At 50.0% G+C, this 20,689-nt stretch overlaps 1 protein-coding gene across 3 annotated transcripts in view; it reads left to right on the top strand.

Moving 5' to 3' along the window:
• The window catches only part of BAHD1 (bromo adjacent homology domain containing 1), a 32,503-nt gene extending 11,814 nt beyond the window's left edge, over positions 1-20,689 (top strand). Inside the window, exons 2-7 of one of the 3 annotated variants that reach the window (XM_064425598.1) lie at positions 8,145-9,788; positions 12,837-13,198; positions 14,755-14,914; positions 15,868-15,944; positions 17,980-18,071; positions 20,248-20,689. In XM_064425598.1, coding sequence (XP_064281668.1) covers positions 8,162-9,788; positions 12,837-13,198; positions 14,755-14,914; positions 15,868-15,944; positions 17,980-18,071; positions 20,248-20,437 — 2,508 coding nt within the window. In that variant the 5' untranslated portion in view covers positions 8,145-8,161 and the 3' untranslated portion in view covers positions 20,438-20,689. Of the gene's footprint in view, positions 1-8,144; positions 9,789-12,836; positions 13,199-14,754; positions 14,915-15,867; positions 15,945-17,979; positions 18,072-19,667; positions 20,228-20,247 lie in introns of those variants that run through there. The other 2 variants (XM_064425595.1, XM_064425596.1) reach the window with 2 other exon arrangements.

Here is a 20,689-nt window from a genome sequence, read left to right as displayed (position 1 = left end):
AGGGAAGGAGATGGTTTGGTTCCAGGAATTGCAGTGGAAATGCAAGAGCTCTGCAAAGTCTTTCTTTGACTTCACTTTTGAATTGAAACTCTCAAATGGAAAAGGGCTCAGCATAGTTCATCCTCTGTCACCTTTGTCCTCAGCTGGGAACATGTGGGGTTAAAGCTGGTGTTTCAAGTGATGATCAGAAAGTGAGAATAAAGAAGTAGAAAGTCTGTTTTCTTTTGAAATGTCTGTTAAACTTTGAATAGAAAGAGGAATCAAAACCTTTGATGAAGAAAATCCCAGAGAGTTGTTTTGCTGTATGGACAACTTGCAACTAGCTGAGGGTGAAGTGGTGTGCTACTACTTTTTAAACCATATAGAAACAAAAGGTATTTCCAAAAGCAAGGTGATACTGTCTGAAGTACTTATTCTAGAACTGAAAATAATTCAGGTAGCAGTTTTAGTCTGAAGAAGTAGTTCTGGTCAGTGTATTTCAACTGGAGATGAGTTAGAACACAAGAATCCTTGAAAATACTACATGAACTTGTTCTTTAACAGAACTTAGTTTTGCCTGCTTGGGTTTAAAGCTTCTGTGAATTTAAGTCAAGGTTATAAACATGCATGTCTGTTACATTTTCAAATTCAGGCTCTCTTTTGCACTCCTCAGAGATGATAATTCCTAGAGTCCATACCTGGAACCATAGTGCGGAGGATTTGGACACTGAAGTGAGGAAAATAAGACAAAGATTATTTAAAAGAAAAAAAAAATTAAATCAAACATTTGTTAAATGTCACATTGAAGGAATGCCTTGCCCTTCCCTGAATTTCTTGAGTTTCTTTTATCTCCCCTAAAGCCAGTTTTGAGCTTGTGGAATAGGAATGTGTTGTCTTTGGATCCTGAGGGTGCCGTGCTGACATTTCCCAGTCAGGAGAGAGTGAATGGAGACCTTTGTGGGAGAGATTTACCGGAAGGAGGAGAAGGGAAATCCGCATCCAGAGATAGGATGGCAGTGACAGCTCCGTGACATGGAGAGGAGCTGGCAGGGATGCACCTGCCCTTGAAATTCCCACAGGCAGCACAGTTTGCAGCCGCACGTGTAGAACACAGAATCACGGCGCAGCTTGAATTATTTAAGCTCAGCAGCTTGAAGGAAGCTCCTAAAGCAGTCATGGAAGGGTGTGATTATAATATATAGAAGAGCTTTAATATTTACTATAGAAAAACCTTACACCTTGTTCTTCAAAATAAAGCCTTGGGAATAATTTGTTATTCCATTTTGCCTGTGGAACAGGAAGGGTGCCAGAGCTATCTGAGCAAAGTGACATATGATTGATATTTTACCAGACTCAGCCTTCTGCCGTGAAGGAATCGAGTTTGCATTTTGCATATATGAAAAATCAGATGAGCAGGGCTTGTGTGGGTTGTTTTTTTAAAAACCTTGATTGGCAAAGCTTGTGCTCTTTCTATAAACACGACTGCGAAAGCTGTCCCGGGATATTTTTGACTTGGTTTTTCAAACTACTTATAGGCATGTTTTAGGGTGTTGTTGGCATAGCTGTCACATGGCAGCTTTGTACAGAACCTATTTAAAGTTGTAACAGGCAATTCTGTGTAAAGGGGTGGTATTTAATAGATCTGGTATTTTATAGAGTCAGTGAATCCTGGAATTATTTGGTTTGGAAGGGGTCTTAAGGATCATCTCATTCCACACCCTGCTACCGGCAGGGACACCTTCCACCATCCCAGATTGCTTCAAGCTCTGTCCAGCCTGGCCTTGCACACTTTCAGGGATGGAGCAGCCACAGCTTCTCTGGGTGATCTGTGCCAGGGCCCCCCCACCCTGACAGGGAAGAATTTCCTCCCAATGTCCTGTCTAACCCTGCCCTCTGGCAGTGGGAAGTCATTCCCCCTTATCCTGGCACTACCTGCTTTCTCAGAAAGTCCCTTTCCTTCTTGCTGCTGCTGTTCCCTGGGATATTTCAGGATTGCAATATCTGTGTACGCTTCAGCCTTCTCGTTTTTCCAAGTGGTCTGGTGTGACCTCCCATCCTTTCCCGTGTTACTCTTGCCTAATCTCTGGACTCTGAATGCCTTCATTAAAAGGAAACCTTAGTAACTAGTTCACTGGGGAGTGATGCAGCAAAAGCCAAGTGTCAAAGCATCTCTTTCCATCAAATTGTCAGCCTGGAGACAAGCTCAGCCTCATTTCCACCCCCACATCCTTGTACTTACCTGCAAATGCCAGGGAATTCCTTTGCCCTACCCAGGCTTTCCTTTGCAGCAGCATGCTTAAGGCTGCTTATCCATGGTTCTCCATGGGTTGCTGCTGCTGCTACAGCTGGGAGGCTCCTGTGGGAAGCATGAGTGATGGATGCTGTTTGGGAATTGCCATATGCTCTATCACACTCTAGAATCCATTAATTCCAAATTTCCTTCTCCTCCTGGTGCATCCCTCCCTAACTTGTTGAAAGGCAAAGAAAATACGTCTCCTCTTGAGAGTAGGAAGGTAGTCACGTTATCCATCTCAAAAAGCAAACTAAGGGCACAGAAACAAATCCTGGTATCTGCTTCCATTTTTTTTCCTGGCTTTGGAGTTTTAGGGGTGGGTAAGTACAGCTTTTGCATCTCCTCTGCAGAGAGTGAGTATGAAATTTTGGCTATGCCGTTGCCTTTCGAGCTCTGACCCCACTCAAGCCAATTTTGGTGGGATTTCGAAGTCTGTGAAAAGCAGAAGAGGCAGCAGAGCTTCCACAGACATATAGAACAACGCTGCTTTATGTTGGGGTCACAAGCAAAAGGCTTGTGACAGCTCTTGGGGTGGAAATCTTCAGTTCTTCAAGGCCATAGGAAGTGGTTTTCCCAGTGTTGATCACGGGTGTTCAGTGAAGGCTTTGCTTTCAGAAACTTGGGGTTTGCTTTAATGCAAGTACGTGCCAGACCCCAAAACTTTGGGGCTCCTAACTTGGTCGGGGTTTGGTGCCTGATGTTGGAGCTGCTGAGGTCACTTATCAGTCCCCACATTCGTTTTTCACTTCAACATTTCCTGCCTATTTAGCTGGGTGGCAGCCTGTCGCTGGCAACGTGACACAGTGTTACAGCTTCTTACCATGGGTAAAAGGGAAAGGAAAGCCGGTGCCTTTGAGAAGGAGTGTGTTGTTCCCGTGCTTGCCTTAATTGCCCAAACAACCTGCCCTGTTGTGGATTTTGAGGAAATATCCTGTGACTCTCCCACGTGCTTGTACATTGTTCACTTCCACTGGTGTTATCCTGCTTGTCCCCTTATTTCCTCCCCTCTTTTCCCACTCCATTTCCCCCCACTTTTTCCATTTTCCCCCCACTTTTTCACCCCCCATTTCTTTCCCCCTTCATTTTATGCCACTCTTCTTTCCCCCCCCCCTTTTCTTTTTCCCCTATTTTTTCCCCTTTCCTCTTCCCTGAGAATGCTGCTTGCAGAGGCTGCGAAGAGTGTGAGAACAACCAGAGAAATATAATTTTGGCTTCCCCAGACAGAGCACTGCCACTAGGCAAGATGTGAAACCAGATAAGCGAGGCTGAGGCAGACCTTCCCAAGGAATCAGCCGGGGAGCTGCTCGGGGGTGTTCCAGCTCTGGCTCGGGGCAGCGCGGCTCAGGCCTGCGCCCAGCCGGATCCGCTCCCGGTGCCGCTGCTGTCGGACACATTTGGCACTCGGGGTGTGAAGCCCCGGGCTCTCATTGCAGTTGTCTGTGATTTATCACGGCCACACACGGGCTGCAGAACTCCCAGCCGGGTGGCTGGAGCACACACAGGCTTTCGCAATGGGGGGATAATTACGGGCGTTGGAGCAGGGAGTGAAGCAGAGCCCGGTCCGGGACAGCTCCCAGAGATCCTCTCGGCTCTGCCAGAGTTGCCCCACATCCCTTTTTATGATTCTTTTGGAAGCTGTGGAGGCTGCGTGTCCACATGGCTTTTCAGGAGCTGCTGGCAGTGAATCATAGAATCCTGGAGTGGTCTGAATTGGAAGGGATCTTAAAGATCCATCCCACTGTCATGGCCAGGGACACCTTCCACTATTCCAGGTTGCTCCAAGCCCCATTCAACCTGACCTTGGACCCTGACAGGGATGGGGTAGCCACAGCTTCTCTGGGCAACCTGTGCCAGTGCCTGAGCACCCTCACAGGGAAGAATTTCTCCCCGGTATCTCATTTAACCCTGCTCTGGTACAATGGTCAGAGCTACGCTGATGAGTGAGAGAAGCCAGCCTTTGCTGCAGCCTAATGAGCTCTGTATAAACAGTTTCCTCCAGAGCATGTGAATGATGGAGCTTTCAATGGATCTCAGGAGAAAAATCAGGACTGGACTCTGGGAAGACAAATTGTAGCTTCCAACAGCTACAGATTTTCTGAATGTTTGAGAGGGAGGCGATGTTTCCACTCACAGGACGTGCATGACATTCAAGGAACTCAGCCTGGGATACCTGATGCTGCTGTGATTTATCCGGATTTCCCAAAGCTCCTGCAAGGCTTCTTCCATTCAGCACGTTCCTTAGAGCACTGGGAATTACTCGCCTGCAAAAGCAGCCGGGAGAAAGGAGCCAATCCTCCAGATACTCACAGTTGTAGGGCTGTTGTCACAGCAGAAGCTGTTCCAATGGAAATGGATAGACAGGATTCAAGTAGTTGGGGCTGAGAGTCATCGGAGCGGTGCCGTGCATGGAGAGGAGGATTGGTGTTGTCGTAACTCTTTGTGTGTTACTGAAGTGCCAAATGGATTAGGAGCTTTAAAAGCTTTAATTTCTGTGCTTTTGGCATCGTCTCTTGGAACGCGCGCGTCTCCGTAGTGAAGCTCTGGAGAGGAAATGGGGCTTGAAGGGGTAGTCCCAGACTAGTTTCTTCTAATTTCACTTGCAATCAAGTGCTGGAGAGAGAGAGACAGATGCTGCAGCTGCATGATTACAGAACATGCAGCTGTTATCCCACTTGCTTCTTTTCCTGCTAATGAGGCATCAACTCTCTCCTGAGTTTGCTGTTTGGGTAATGGTTTTATTCTAGCACGAAACTAGAAGTGGTTTTAATTTTTTTTTATTCTGATCTGGTTTGGGTTTGGCAGCTGGAAAGATGGTTTTTCAGAACTAGTCTGATTTGAGGAAGGAGTTGCCCAGAGAAACTGTGGCTGCTCCATCCCTGGAAGTGTTCAAGGCCAGGTTGGATGGGGTTTGGAGCAGCTTGAGCCAGTGGAAGGTATCCCTGCCCACAACAGGGAGTTGGAATGGGATGAGCTTTATGTCCCTTCCAATCCAAACCATTCTGTGATTGTACGATAAGGAGGCAACAATTCCAACTAGCTTTAAAGTGCTTGGTGGACTCTGGATGCAGCTGGATAGACTGAGCTGCTTAGAACTTTAATTTCCAACACCTCAAAGTCTTCTCACCATTAATCCAGTTCCTCAGGCACAAGCAAAAAATGGGTGGTTCTGATTTAAGTACTCTCAGTTCTTCACATTGTCTCGCACTTTCTTGGAGACTCTGGGCACAGGCAGCTTTTCTGTGCTTTGTGAAGCAATACAAAGGTGGAGAGAGGATGAAGAGCTCTGCCACTCTCCCTTCCCAGCTGGCAGGAGCACAATACTCACTGGAAGGAAGCTCAGCAGGACTCTTAATTTTGAGGAATGATGCATTTGACTGTCAGAGGGCTGAGTTTGAGCTGTGTTCAAAAGCTCTGTCTCTGTGTTGTGCTGAGGGAAGAGGAGGGATTGCTGGATCCCAGGTGAGCTGGGAGCAGGAGCATCCCCCTCACAAAGCAATCCATGCAGTGCAGGTGATTGCAGAGGTGTGGAAAAACCTCTGAGCAGTCCATACTGAGGATAGGTTTTGTTCTGTTGGTGCTGGCAGTGAATCATAGAATCCTGGAATGGTTTGACTTGGAAGGGATCTTAAAGCTCCAACAGTTCCACCCCCTGCCATGGGCAGGGACACCTTCCACTATCCAAGGTTGTTCCAAGCCCCATCCAACTTAGCCTTGGACCCTGACAGGGATGCGGCAGCCACAGCTTCTCTGGGCAACCTGTGTCAGGGTCTCACCACCCTCACAGGGAGTTTATTCCTAATGTGCCATCTAACCCAGCTCTCTGTCAGGGTGGAGCCATTCCTCCTTGTCCTCTCACTCCAGACCTTTGTTCAAATCCCTTCTCCAACTTTCCTGTAGGCCCCTTCAGCTACTGGAATGGGCAGTTAGGTCACCTCAAAGCTTCTCCAGGCTGAACAATCCCAGTTCTCTTACACCCCCTTCCCTCAGTCTCTCCCAGCCTTTTCCTAACTTCAGAGCATCTATGGCATGAACAGTCACAGCCACAGCACCCAGTTTTTAGCAGTTACTCCAACTCATGTGGGCAGGAATCCCCCAGGATGTGTGGTGTAGGCTGGGTCAGGCTCCTGCCTGTGGAAACCTGAGAAGAACAAGATGCCTGATGCTAGGTTTAAGGCAAATAATGGCTTTTTATTTTGGGATTTTCACCTCTGCCAAAGGCTCAGTCTCTCAGTAGGGACAGTAGAAAATAGGATGAAAGTTGCAAGGAAATGACTGGTCCATATAGCCTGGGAAGAGTTGTTCTCTGCAGAATACCTGTTCTGCCTCTGCCAAATCCTGCTCTGCCTGATCCATTTTTTAAAATTGTAGTCCTCTTCCAAACTCCAGAGGTTGCATGTGGTCAGTTTAGCCTTTTGTGCAAGAATAATTCAATTCTGAAGAATATTCTGTCTGACTTGATCCTCCTAATGCCCAGAGCCCTATTTTCTAATAAGAAAAATGTAGACATATATATAAGTGTTTGTTCCCCACCAAGCTCTCTTCCTGGGGCACCAGCCATGGGATCTACCCTGTTTAACGGGGTGGAGGAACTCAGTCACCCCAAAAACACATTGCCAAGAGGATGACATCTAGAAAAGCACCATGCAAACCCCAGCGGGTTTCAGTTCCTGAATTTCCCTTACTTAATGCATATATAAGTAAGGCAATTAAAACACATTGGGCTTATTTCAAATAGATAATCTAATTATCAGCTTGATTAAACCATATCAAATGAACAGTTCTTGTAATTCGGGAGCTTTGTTCTAATCACTGCCAAAGCAGTAGGAGCTTTAATTAAAAGCCTCAGAAGTGGCAGACCAGTGTCAATTGAGGGGAGTTACAGCCCGAATCCTGATTGCAGGGAAGAGCAAACCCATCCTAGGTGGATGCTGATAAAAAGATCAGCTCTTTGCTGCCAATAAATGGAATTTGACTATTTTGTAAATACTATTGAATTAAAGTAATTGTCCTTTGCTGCTGTTTCTGGTGCTCAGAGACAGACTTCATTAAATCTGTTCCACTATCACTCATTTACACTGACATTTTTAATGTATCACCCAGCCATATCCTGCCTCAGCCTTGGACCTACAAGCTGTAGACTGCAGAATTTCTTAATTAAAAATTGGGTGCTGAATAACTCGGGAAGACCAGGCTTCTTTTTCCTGCCATGAATGTATCTTTGGGGCCTCTCTGCCCATTGTGATTTGGTGTTCAATGCCCACAACTTTTATAAAACACATCTACAGGGAATGACAAGAGCAGTGGGCAGCCAGGTTCCAACCTGCACAGTGATTTGCATGTATTTAGTTTATTAATGTTGGCAGGTCTCTGCTTAATAGCCTAAGTTTTCTTTTCACCTGAGTAGGTGGACTTTTTGTTTTTCTTTTGCCTAATTGTCTCAGAAAATGAAACTGGAACAGCCTGCCTGTATCAACATGTAGGCAGTCACAGGCTGGGGGTTATTTCTGCTCTGTGCCCTGGACCAGCCTTCAGATTTTGGAGATTTGATGGGAATTTGTAAGGTGTTAGGAGCAGCATCAGTGGAAGAGGGAGCTGGGTGGACAGCTCTCTGTCCGGACCCAGCTTTCCCCATCTGCTGTGGCATTTGCCATCACCACCTTGCTTTTAATTACTGTCATGTTCCGTGGCTTAATATTAAACCACATCTAATTGCATCCTGTCTCTTAATTGGCTTAACTGGCCATCACCCAAATAGACTCTGCTGTATAGAAACAAGCTTCCCCAAATATTTCCTAATTGGCAGTTGGTGCTTTGTGAGGAGATGGGACCCTCTCAGAGATATTAATAGATGTTTTCTCCCGTTCGTTCCCAGGATTGGACATTGATCCTATGACGCATGCCCGGAAAAAACAACTTTTCCTTCTGAAACATCCAGCTGGTTCTGCTGGCCAGGCCTCGTCGCCAACAGGCAGCAGGAGGATGGACAGGGCCAACGCAGAGCAGCGGGACGGAGATGCCTCGGAGGCTCCAAACTGTCCCAGTGGGTTTGTAGGGAATAACAAAAGCAAGAGTTTGCGTGAAGTGCGAAAGACGTACCCGCTGCGGAGGCGGCTGCTCCCCTCGGTGAGCAAAAAGACCTGCAAGGTCCTCCTCACCAGGCTGGAGGACGTGGCTGGCTCTCTGTCCAAACAGACCCCGAGCTGTAAAAAAAAGCACCTTCCCAGCTGGGTTGAGGGTTTGGGATCTGCTTTGTTCTCGGAACAAGTTCAGCCTGTGGGAGCGGGCAAGAGTGACTCATCCGGGGAGAAGTGCACAGTAACTTATCCCGGGCCGGAGCAGGACTTTGATCCTGCTCCCTCGGAGCCCAGGAAGCGCCGGCTGGCCTCGCTGAACGCCGAGGCGGTGAACAACCTGCTGTTCGAACGGGACGATGGCTTGTTATCCGGCAGGCGCTTCCGCAGGGACTCCGGGAAGGCTGCTGGGGACTGTGCCCTCAAGGGCTTGCAGGGCAAAGCCGGTGACAACTGGCCCGCCCTGGAAAAACCGGCTGTGAAAACAGGGAAAGGAAAGAACCGGCATGAGCCCGGTCAGAAATGCAATAGCTGTGAGCATTCGCTGGATGAGGTCTTTGATGATGGGGCAAAGAGGGAGGATGGTGCCATCTCCTACCATCCCACCCCAAAGAGACTGGCCAGCCTGAATGCCGTGGCCTTCCTGAAGCTGACCCACGAGAAAGACCAACCCCTGAAACCGAGGAGTAAATCGGACGGAGAGGGCAAGTCCGAGAACCACTGTTCAAAATCTACGCTCAAATGGCCCAAAGCCGGACGGAAGAACTGTGTCAAAACCAAGAAGGAAGTGTCTAGCTTAAAAATGGACGGGCAGCACGGCTGGCAAGGCCAGACCCTGGGCACGCTTGGGAAGGGGGAGCAGCGAGACTCTTCCAGGCTCTATGGGACGACAGAGCCTGTCCCCTGCGAGTCGCTGTCTGGCTCCTATGCCAGCACGGAGGGCTTCTACCACAGACTGCCTTTGCTCATGGGAGGACAAGCTTCCATGAAGCCGGAGTATGGAAGACCTGGAGAGAAATCCCCAACCCCCAAACAGGAATTTCATCAGCCTTCCTTTCCCGTGCAGCAGTTCCCTCCCTTGCCTGTGCCCGGGAATCACGCGGATTGTGGATGTCTCTATGAATCCTCAGACCTGACTCCGTTGAACGGGTTTTATGTTTATTATGGCCAAAGCGGATACAGTGGCTATTCCCCCTGCTCCATTTATCCCAAGGACGAGCTGTCGCAGGCTGCGACCTGCGAGGGGCTCCTGGTATCTTCCGGTTCCTTGCCATCAGGTGCTCATTTCCAGCCCCTGCACTGGTGCAGCTCTCCGTACTGCTGCGGGGAGGGAGCAGCCGTGAGCAGCTACAGCGTCTGCGGCGTGCTGCACCTGCCGGAGGGCAGGATCGGCAGCGTGCATGCGGGACGGAGCAGCTACCCCTACAAAATGCCTTTTGCAGCAGGTAAGGTGCAAAGTGCACGCAAATCCCGGCCGGCGTTCCTGGGAGAAGAGGGTGGCTCGGCGCGGTGCCTGCTTGCCTGGAGGCTGCTTCCCTCTGCGAGCAGTTCTCAGCTCCACAGCCGAGCTGCGGCTTGGAAGGGATCCGCCTTCCACCTCCCCTTTCCCCGTTTTTTGCCCGGAGGGCTTTTCCCACTGAAAGGTCTTGTTGGTGCGGAAAGCAGAGAATCGGTGAAAGCATTTTGGCAGCGAGAAGTTGACTCACGGTTTGTCACGCTGGAGCTGAGGCTGAGCTTTGATCTGTGTAAAACGAGCAGGGTTCAGTTCCTGCACGCCATCCCGCTGTGCCACTCTGAGCGGAGGGTCGGGAGCACGCCGGGATGAGTTGCTGCTCCCATCCCAAAGCCTCTCGCTGGGGGCTGAGGCATCCTCACAGAGCCTGTGGAGAAGCAGGCATTGGTTCTGCTGTTAGACTCTAGTGGTGCCAGCTGGGGGCTGCAGGCTTTTTGGATTCCATGGATGGAGCAGAGCTGGCAGGGCTGCATAGGGAGTTTCACTGTGGTGGTCTAAGTGCCAGGCACACTGTTAGTTTGGGAATTCTTGAGCCCATCTTTGCTCTCTGTGTCTGACAATGAAGCACTGGAATGAGGAGGGGTGAGGGGGTATGGAAACGTTGTTACCTACCTGGCTGTCCCCTGTCCCCGCCTGCTTTTCAGACTTCCTGCTTTATCTTGGAGCTTTGCCTCTGCCATTGAAAAATACCTTTTTAAATATTTAAAAGTGGAGTGCTGTGTGGGGGTTACCAGACACCAGTACTGTGTGTGACACCAGGCTGGACAGTGCTGCAAACACTCAGTCTGTAGAGGAGGCTGCTCTCCAGCTGCTGGGAGTGCCAGGGTGGGATCTTTCCACTAACCACGTGTTCCAGCCAAGAGCTGGCATGACTTACCCGCTGAGAACAGATTTTCAGGTAGGTGGATGGAGTTTTGGTTCAGGCGAGGCTTTGTCATCTTCCGTTGTAGGAAGCTGCTGGAACTCAGGAGCGTTTGGTTGAAGTGTAATTTCTGTTTTCCCGAAATATCCCCGCTGTCATGGTGCTGCTTCCTACGGCAGCAGCCAGACAGGGCTTGCTGGTGGCTTCAGAGCTCTTGAAAGGGGAATGCTCACAAGACAACCAGCTCAGCAGTGTGTTCTTGCCTGACAGTTTCTGTGTAGTGCCCCGAGGTCATACCAGTCTACTTTGTTCCTCAGCTTGTGCATGCTAGTGCAGCCAGAAGGATGCAGGCAGTGCAGACAGAGTATTTTCCAGAGCTCAGCTCTCCCTGTGGATTCAGTGATTTCTCCTGGTGCTGGCAAGGGCAGCAGCAGTTCCAGGAGTGGGTATTTGCTAGTGTGTCACCCTGCTACTGAGCTCTCCCTTGCTGTGATTTCCTTGCTGGGAGCAACTTGGATTTAAAAACCTATAACACCAGAATCGTTGAGATTTTGGTTTGTGGATCGAAGAATATCAGGAGGTCTCAGAGAATATTGATGGGGCCTTAGGCGTAGGGATTGATTTTTATCTGAAACATTTTCCTTCCCTAGAGTGGGGCATTTTAGTGAACTGAAGGAGCACTTTGGCTGCAAGCAGCAGGCTCCCATCAGAGAGGGATCCAGCCTGACATGTCGAATGCTGTGTGTTATATCTGTCTGATTTGGTGTCTTCCAGGTGTTTGAAATATCAGTGTCTGTGTGGTACAAATCCAGGGACTGGGCTGTGGTTGGGCAGTGTGGAAGCAGAGTGGTAGAAAGGAGCTGGGACAGGCTGTGAGAGCTGCTTTAGTGCCAGTGCCGTTGGAGAGACTGGAAGTGTGTGTGACCAAGGAAGGAATCCCAGGGGCGCCAGCAAGAGCTGTTCTGCACCATGGCTCTGACATTCAGTAGAGATTTTTGTGAAGCTTTATCCTGCTCTAACTCAAGCTTAAAAGCTGCTTTTGTAAGCAAAATACCTGAGAGGTGATTCCTTGCTCCATGTGTCCTGTGCCTGCCAGTGCCTGCATCCTGATGTCCAGGCACTCTCGGGGGTTCCTGTGGCATTTGCTACTTGGGGTTGATTTGATTGATTGATTGATTGATTGATTGATGAGGATGATCTGTGGCATCCCTTGCACTCACAACTCCAGAGTGGCTTGGCTGCAGCCCTTAGGGAGGGTAAGGTGGGGAGGCAGGAGTCCCAGCAGTTCTTTGGCTGGAGCTGTGTGGCTTTGGGCAGAATTTTCCCTTCAGACTTGTAAGCTCTGGTCTGAGGCATCTCCTGGAGCCTGACTGGAGCTGTGCTTTGGTCACCCCAAAATGCACAGTCTCATGTTCAGGGAACAGGGATGCATGATGTCTTGGTCCAGGAGCTCTTTTCCTGCTGATAGGGCATAATTACAACTGGTTCTTCCATCGGCCTGGGTTGAGACTTGTTTGTGACTCCTGAGCAGAACAGTGTATTTCTGGGATGCTCTGAGAGGCAGCGTCAGCCAAATTCCAACCTGCTGAGGTTCCCGTGTCTGCTGCAGGGACACAGTTTTGCTGAGGATGCAGCATCTTGTGGTTATGTTCCACCTTGTTTCATCTTTCTGGACTTAATTTGGAGAATCCTCTCAATTTTCCCTGATTAGTAGAATTTGGCTTTTCGAAAGAAGCTGGCTGCTTTTGGCAGTGTGATTTAATCCTTCTCATTGTTTCGATAAGCCTTTTATTTCTTTTATACATATTGACAGGCTGGAACTGCTTTGGATGCTGGCCAGCCTTGTGTGTATTCCTGGCTGGCATTACTTGGGATTCAGATGGGTTTGTTTGGTGCAGTGTCATCTGCGGAGCACTGGAACACGCAAGCTCGGAAGTGGCTTTGCTTTTACAATCCAGTGACAGTGCAAAATGAAAATTACAGCCTGGAGAGTCTTTACAGCTATAATGCAATAAAGGGGATTTTGGGCAAAAGCAGCCGTGGTGTGGGACAGTCCCGGCTGTGTAGTTGCTTTATGTTCCAGATGAGATCCTTGACTCATTTCTTCCCTTCCCTTAGAAGGCTGCAAGTCTCTGGACCAGCTGAACCTCACAATCCCGGTGGCAGGACACCCCGCGTCGCCTGCCCACCCGCTCTCAGGATGTCCTGTGCCCAGCGTGCCGCCGGCTGCAGAGCCCGTTCCTCACCTGCAGACCCCCAACTCTGACCCTCAGACCATGGCCCGGGAATGTCCTCAGAGCTCCAAGCCTCCCAGCGGCTCCAAGTCCGGGCTGCGGAATACTCCAGGCTGCCTGCACGCCTCCAACAGCAAAGCGGCGGGCGGCCATTCCCACCCCAAGCAGCAGCGGATCAGCCGGCGCAGAGCCACCAACGGCTGGATCCCCGTGGGCACGGCCTGTGAGAAGGCTGTCTACGTCGTGGTAGGTGTCTGACTGCTGGGCTGCGTGGGGACAGCTGCCTGTGAACCTCCAGGCGTGAAGGCTTGGGGGTTGTGGGGCCCTCTCCAGCTGGAGATGGTCACTAGGTGCTGTCTAGAACGTCCCGGTGAAATTCTGATGGGAGCAGAGGCTCTGCTGCCTCTGTTCCCTGTGTGTCCTGGTGTTACCTTGCACGGTGTGGTTTGGGAGGGGAGGAGAACCTGCTGCTCCTGTGCTGGCCTCAGCTCAAAGGTGACGGATCCTCCCAGCTCCGGCATGTACGAGGGTGGCACCTGAGGCACGTGGGAGTCCATCCTGCTGGGATCATCCTCCTGAGTAGGGCAAACCTGTCTGAGAAGCTGAGGGGTTTTGTAGCCTCAATTATAAGGGGCATGTCTAGAGGCAGCTCTTGTAAGGTGGCTCTCACTTAAAATGTCTGTGGCCCCACAAGGATCTCCCAGCACACGGAGGACTGAGACAGTGGAATTTTTCTAGCACCAGAAATCCCCTTTCTTGTAACCTGCATGGTGGCATGGCCAGTTGCTTCTCCAGGGATTTCCTGTCTGTACTTTCCCATTTGTTGCGTTCAGGGGCAGAGACTGGTTCCTGTAAGATGGGAGATTTCCTGCCAGAGAATTCAATTAGGTCCAGTCAAGTCCACTTCAATTGCTAGAGAAGGCAATGTCCTTCATCTTATTAAGGCATAAGAGCTTGAAATGGGCCCCACGTGCTGTCTGGGAAGGTGGGACAAGGCGCTGATGTGCAGTGGATGTCAGGAGGAAGGAGGGCCATGGTCCAGGCAGGAGCTGTGCTGCTGCTTGGTGTGGTGGCACAACCTTGGGCTGCTGAGAGCAGCAGCCAGGGCAGGTTTTGGAGCTTTAGCCTTTGGGACTGTGTCCAAGTGCCAAGGACTGTGCCAGAATGAAGGCTGTCAAGGCCAGGGACTGCCCTTGTGCATCCATCCCTCAGGCTGTCACACCCCAAAGGAGCAGCGAGGCGTTAATCTCCTTAAGATGCTTCCAGTCCTGCCTGGGAGATCTGGCAGGAGGTTAAACCATCCTGCTCAGGCGTTCTGAAATGAAACTCAGAGCAAAAGCCAACTAAAAGCGCCTGGTTCATATTCCCAGAAGTGATTATTTTGTACTGTCAGAGGGTACAAAAGAGTTATTGGCAGTCCTGCTAAGGAAGGCTTTGTGCCATGGCCTCCCTGCCACTTCTTGCCCTGCTTTTGTCAAATATTTCATGTTTTATTGGGTTTTTACCATGTTTGTATCAGAGAAACAGCATCCAAAACATCAGTTTTCAGTGCCTTTGAATGTGAAGGAGGAGCAGGCCTCCAGATAGAAAGGTGATTTTCCTGAAGACTGTGGTTTTGCGTGCAGAATGGAAGGAGCGAGTGTGTTTTAATTTGAAACCAGAGTATTAATTTCAGCAATTAGGGCTTTTGTGAGATGTGCTGTCCCCCTGCTGAGCTGCTCCCCACTGCCGGCACTATGGAGGAGAACCATGCAGTCGCCCTTTGCCCGTTGACTGGGTTGTTTTGGTTCCTGTGTGTGCAGAACGAGCCGGAGCCGGCGGTGCGCAAGAGCTACCAGGCTGTGGAGAGGGACGGGGAGATCATCCGCGTGCGGGACACCGTGCTCCTCAAATCCGGGCCCCGCAAGAAATCCATGCCCTACGTCGCCAAGATCTCTGCTCTCTGGGAGGACCCCAAGACAGGTACTGTGCCAGGAGAGCCTGTGTGTGCTCGACAGAGCGAGCTGGAAGCAGGGAAGGAATGGATGTAGGGAGAGCTGCAGGCTGGTTAGGGTACCAGAGTGATGGAGAGGAGAGGAGCGCCTTGGCTTCCATTTGGATTGTTCCAGGAACTGAAATGCTCCTTAATCACTCGTCTGGGGCTGATAAATGGAAATCTTCCTGGATATGAAAGCACAGAATATTTGCCGAGTGCCCGTCTTAGCAGCCCTCTGCTGCATTATTTCATTGCTCAAACATCAGGGGAGCTGCTGTTTGCTCCAATCCAGCATCTGGTCTGGGAGCTGTTGGGAACAGGGCTCTTCTGCAGCAGCTCTGATGGACCCCACTAGAGCTGGGGGTGGGAGTTGTGGGGACTTATGGTGAGATCTGGTGTCTGTCAATCCCTGAGCCAAGGATGCTGAGCCAAATGCTTTAAAGTAGAGGTTGTGTTTAAAATTGGGGAAAAGAAACCCCAAAAATTATGTGTAAAAGATGTAAATTGAGGTGTGGTGAGGCCCATTGTGGTTGTGTCAGTGCAGCAGCAATTCTGCCCTAAACCTGGGAATCAATGCTGCAAGTTCCCACCTTTGGATGAGTATCTTTTCCAGCTTGTATGCTGAATGGATTTTTTTGCAGGTGAAAACATTTGATTTTTGAATCTTTGGGGAGTTTCTTGTGCCTGACTTCTTTGGGATTTTGTAACCTGAGTAGAAGGAGGCAAGGGTGTAGTGGAAAGGCAACATGAGCGACTCCATGCAGCTTCTTGCTGTAACAAAGGGACACCTAGTTCAGCATGAAATATTTATCAGCCACAGCTGCCTCTCCCTGAGCGCTGTGGGAATGGAGGGATGGAGCAGCAGGAGGAAGCCGGGAATGAGTGGGAAAACACTCGGAGAAAGCTGAGGCTTGACTTGTTTTAATCTGTGCTGTTGCAGGGGAGCTGATGATGAGCCTCCTGTGGTATTACAGACCAGAGCACACTCAGGGAGGCCGCAACCCCAGCATGCACCAGGTGAGTCCGGGTCGGGGCAGGGCATCCCGGGCTCCCTGTGCTCCTGCAGGAGGGGGGCACTGCCCCAACATCTCCCTGCATTCCTGGCTGGCCTCAAGCTGAGTACAGCAGAGTGCTCTTGGCTGTGATGCAGCTGTTGCCAGATGTGTTGAGTGGTGGTGTCCTGTAGTTGGGCTTTCCCCCCAGATTTATTGTCCTGTGGAGAAAATCTGGGCTCTTAAAAAAGCTGCTGAGTTCCTTACATGGAGGCTCTAACAGAAACTGCTGAGTGCTGATGTTTCTCCCTTTAATCTGAGAAAATTCCACATATTAAGTAAAAAGTAATTTTGACTGTTACCTTAAGAATAAGTTTATACTGAACCAAGATCAGACACCTTTGCAAAAGCATATCCTAATTCCTACAGGACTGTAGAGCCTGATGAAAAAGCTCCTGCTGCCATTTTGCAGGAAACTGAAGTGCCTGTGTCATGTGCTGCCTTTTAATAAATCCCTTAATCTGCTTCTTAAACTCCAAAAACGTGTTAGTTTTGTACAGAAATGTGGATGCATCATCCTTGCCCTGCATAGATTTATGATGAGAACTAAAGTCTGGCTTGAGGATGCTGTGCCAGGACAAGGGAGTTGCTTTTTAAAGGAAAAACATGTGAATCACTGTGACTTCACGCCTTGCTCTGCTTTGCATGGGCTTGTGTTGGGTGACAGAACAAGCTGGTTTTAACTGGGAATGAAGAATTCACTGCTGTGTTCAACCCAGTTTTCAAAACTTGGTGCTTTCTTAATTTCTATTACTTTTTAAAATAAAAAGGGAGGGAGGGTTTGAGAGCAGGACTTGGGAGCAGCCAGGGAATTGTAACTGCCTCGTTTGCAGGCTAGAGGTGAGTTTCTAAACCAAAATATGGCACTTTATAAATAAAAAGTGAGTGTATCCAGTTGCATTTCAGTCCAGGGAGAATGCCAGGAGCAATTAAGCCAGGTTTTTGCAAACGCATTTAAATTACACAATTCTTTAAACAAGAGAGAGCTTGGGCTGAGGGCTGGGCCAGGCTTGCCAGGGTGACTCAGGTAGTTTTGACTCAAGGAATAAACCAGAACCCCAAGGTGCAGAAGGCAGGTGTGGCATTCCCAGTGTCCCTGATCAACCCTGTCCCCAAATGTTCACCCTTTTGTGAGTTTTCCCTTCCAGCAAAGCAGAAATAGAGCCTGCAGGGAATGCTTCCAGACTTATGCAGGGCATCCATGTTCCCAGAGATCATCTCTGCTGATCTAACCATACTTGAAATTCTTCTCAGTGGCTCTGTCCAGATTACCCTGTGTATAACCAATCCTGCCTGCTGCAGAGCCAAATTCCCTACATTACTCTGGGAAAAAATTGAAGAGAAGTTTGCCAATAGAGCTTGTGGCTGCTCCTCCTTGGATGTGTTCCAGACCAAGTTGGATAGGGCTTGAAGCAACCTGGTCTAGTGGAAGGTGTCCCTGCCCATGGCAGGCAGTGGAATAAGATAATCCTTAAGGTCCTACCAACCCAAACCATAGTAGAATTCTGTTCCATGATTCTGAAGAAAGCTTTGCTACTTCTCTCACTAAACCAGCCTTTTAAATTGAATTGGGAAGAGGAAGCGGTTGGACAATAAGGGTGTCTTTAAGTTTTGCTGTAAAGATGGATTAGAGAATCCAGGAGGAAAGGGGAGACCCAGGGGTGCAGCCAGCCGTGGCCTTGCTGCTGAAGAGCTTTGTGACATTGGAAACTCATGGGATATTGGAGCACTGGGTCTCACAAAGTGTGCTGGGCAGGGTGAGGTGGTGGGAGAGTCGGTGCTTTGCTCCCTGGTGCACAGAGCACACGGCAGGTGCCTGCGGTACGTGGGACGCTGGCTCTGAAGAGTTTTCACCATGGCCATGCTTTGGTCACTGCACGTTAAGGTGATGGGTGAAGGTGCAGAGCTCGCCATTCCCTCTGTGGCTGGGTGAGGGTGTGGAGCTGGCCGTGCCTCCCGGAGCTCCAGTGGGTGACCTGTGCCCTCCCCTCCTCCCGCAGAACGAGATCTTCGCCTCGCGGCACCAGGACGAGAACAGCGTCGCCTGCATCGAGGAGAAGTGCTACGTGCTGACCTTCGCAGAGTACTGCAGGTAGGTGGAGCTCTGAACCTGCTGCACTTCCCAAACCTCCCCCTGCTCCAGCCGCTCTCACCCTGCCCGTCCCAGCCAGCCCAGCTGGGCTGTGCTGTGGCTGGAGCTGCGGTAGTGACCCGTGCTCTGCTGCAGGCTTTTCCTGCCCCAGATCCATTCCATGTCTGGATTGTGTAGGATCATGGAATAGACCCTTAAGATCATCGAGTCCAGCTGTTCCCCTGGAGCTGCCAAGGCCACCACTAGCCCCTGTCCCCAAGTGCCACATCCACACAGCTTTTAAATCCCTCCAGGGATGGTGGCTCCACCACAGCCTGTTCCAAGCCCTGACCACCCTTTCTTTGAAGGAATTCTCCCAATATCCAACCTAAATCTCCCCTGGTGCAACTTGAGGCTGCTTCCACTCAACCTGTGCCTTGTTCCCTGGGAGCAGAGCCTCTGGCTGCACCCTCCTGTCAGGGAATTGTGGAGAGCCAGAGGTCCCCCCTGAGCCTCCTTTTCTCCAGGCTGAATCCCCCCAGCTTCCTCAGTTACTCCTGGTGCTCCAAACCCTTCCCCAGCCTCTTGTGCTCCTCTCAAGGGACTCCCAAATATGCATGCTTGTATGACCACTGCACATGCTTCCAAGGAATACAGGAACAGGTGTACAGGAAACATGGAACTTTGAGCTAAAAACTAAGTGACCTAGGAAGAGATCCTATATATGCATCCCTTGTGGGACACAGATGCCAGACTATCCAAAAACCTGCTGATACAAGTGCAAGTGTTTATGCTGGACACCAGATCCAGGGATTTTGGCAGCAGCACCCTTTGGAGCAGTGACTCAGGCAGCTATAGTTGAGCTCTTGCTGACTGAATTGCAGCTTTGTCAGTAAGACCTTCCCAGCATCCATATTCCAGCCTGCCATCCTGGGATGGATACACAGGGCTGAAGGAAAATAAGGATTGAATGGGATAAACCCATCATGCAAACCAGTGCTTTAAATCTCTCAGTTCTGCTGGGTGCATCTTGTGGTCTGTGCAGCCCTGCCATGGAAGGGATGCCTGAGACTCCTCCTCAGCCTGCTCCTTGCCCAGGGCTCTGCTCTTGGAATTTCTAAAAACAAACTGGCGTACAAACTCTTTAGAAACTGAATTTTGATCTTTTGAGAACACTAAAAAATCCCAAACAAACAAAAAAACAACCTAACCCCAAGAATAACAAACCAAACAAAGCCAACCAAACAAATTCCCCCATCCCCAAGCTTTGGATCAAAGCAGTTCCTTTCCATTCTAGCACCCCAGTCTTCTGGAACAGCTACTGGCAGGAATTCTTTCATGCTCTTGTGGGTCAGGTCACCTTTGAGAGATGTTCCCTGAAGGCATCCTGAATTCTTTGTTTTCCTAAACATTGGTTCATAAGCATCTATTAGGGGCTAATTAGCAAAAATGAGACCAAAGCAGTAAAAACAAGGCTTTAAAACTTTTTTTTAATTGCTATCATCTTTGGTGCTGTACGATATTCACCCATATGGAAATGCAAACTTGTGTTGCTTCCTGCAGGAGTTCTTTGAACAAAGCTTTGTCCACATTCCTTCCCTTCCCCTTATCCTCCAGCAGCTGCAGTTGTGGCTCCCAGCAGGACACAGAAAGCAGGAGAGGGAATGAGGTCATGGTCCCCAGCACAGGAAGGACACGGACCTGTTGGAGCGAGTCCAGAGGAGGCCATCAGGTTGATCAGAGGGATGGAGCACCTCTCCTATGAGGAAAGGCTGAGAATAGGGATTGTTCATCCTGAAAAAGTGAAGGCTTTGGAGTGACTTAATTTCCCCTTCCAGTACCTCAAGGGAGCCCACAGGAAAAATGGAGAAAGACTGTTTACAAGGGTGTAGAGTGCCAGGACAAGGGAGAATGGCTTCACACTGCCAAAGAGCAGGGATAGATGGGATATTAGGAATAAATTCTTCCCTATGAGGGTGATGAGGCTCTGGCTCAGTGAAGCTCTGGCTGCCCCATCCCTGGAAGGGTCCAAAGCCAGGTTGGATGGAGCTTGGAGAAACCTGGACTAGTGGAAGGTGGAACCTAGTGAAAGGTTCCTGCCCATGGCAGGGGTGGGACTGGATGAGCCTTAATGTCCCTTCCAACCCAAAGCATTCCAGGATCCTCTGGTAACTCTTCCGATGTGATTGCCCTGCAGATTTTGTGCCTTGGCAAAGCGTCGAGTCGAAGGGATCCCGGGCAGGAAAACCATCATGGTTCCTCCCTCGGAGGAGTATTCCACCCCTCTGCACCGCAAGGTGCCCGAGGACACGGACCCCGAGCTGGTTTTCCTCTGTCGTCACGTCTACGACTTCCGGCACGGGCGCATCCTGAAGAACCCGCAGTAGCACAGCCCTGGCTCGGAGCGCGGCGGGAGCGGGTGGCACCGGAGCGCCCGCGGCCTTGGGGACACCTGTGCACCCTCACCCACCTCATGCTGCTGCAGGTGGGAGCACCCAGCGCTCCGCCCTGGGACTCGGGAGCGTGCGAGGAGCGGAGCCCGTGGAGGGGGAGGCAGCAGTTTGAAAGCACAGCACTTCATTAAAAGCATAAATGAAAATATATACGTTAAAAAAAAAATAAATATATGTATATAGATA

The sequence above is a fragment of the Passer domesticus genome, chromosome 6, assembly GCF_036417665.1.
Source record: "Passer domesticus isolate bPasDom1 chromosome 6, bPasDom1.hap1, whole genome shotgun sequence".
In the NCBI taxonomy this organism is placed as follows: domain Eukaryota; kingdom Metazoa; phylum Chordata; class Aves; order Passeriformes; family Passeridae; genus Passer; species Passer domesticus.
Note: the sequence above shows the minus strand (reverse complement) of the source record. Positions and strands in the feature narration are given on the sequence as shown.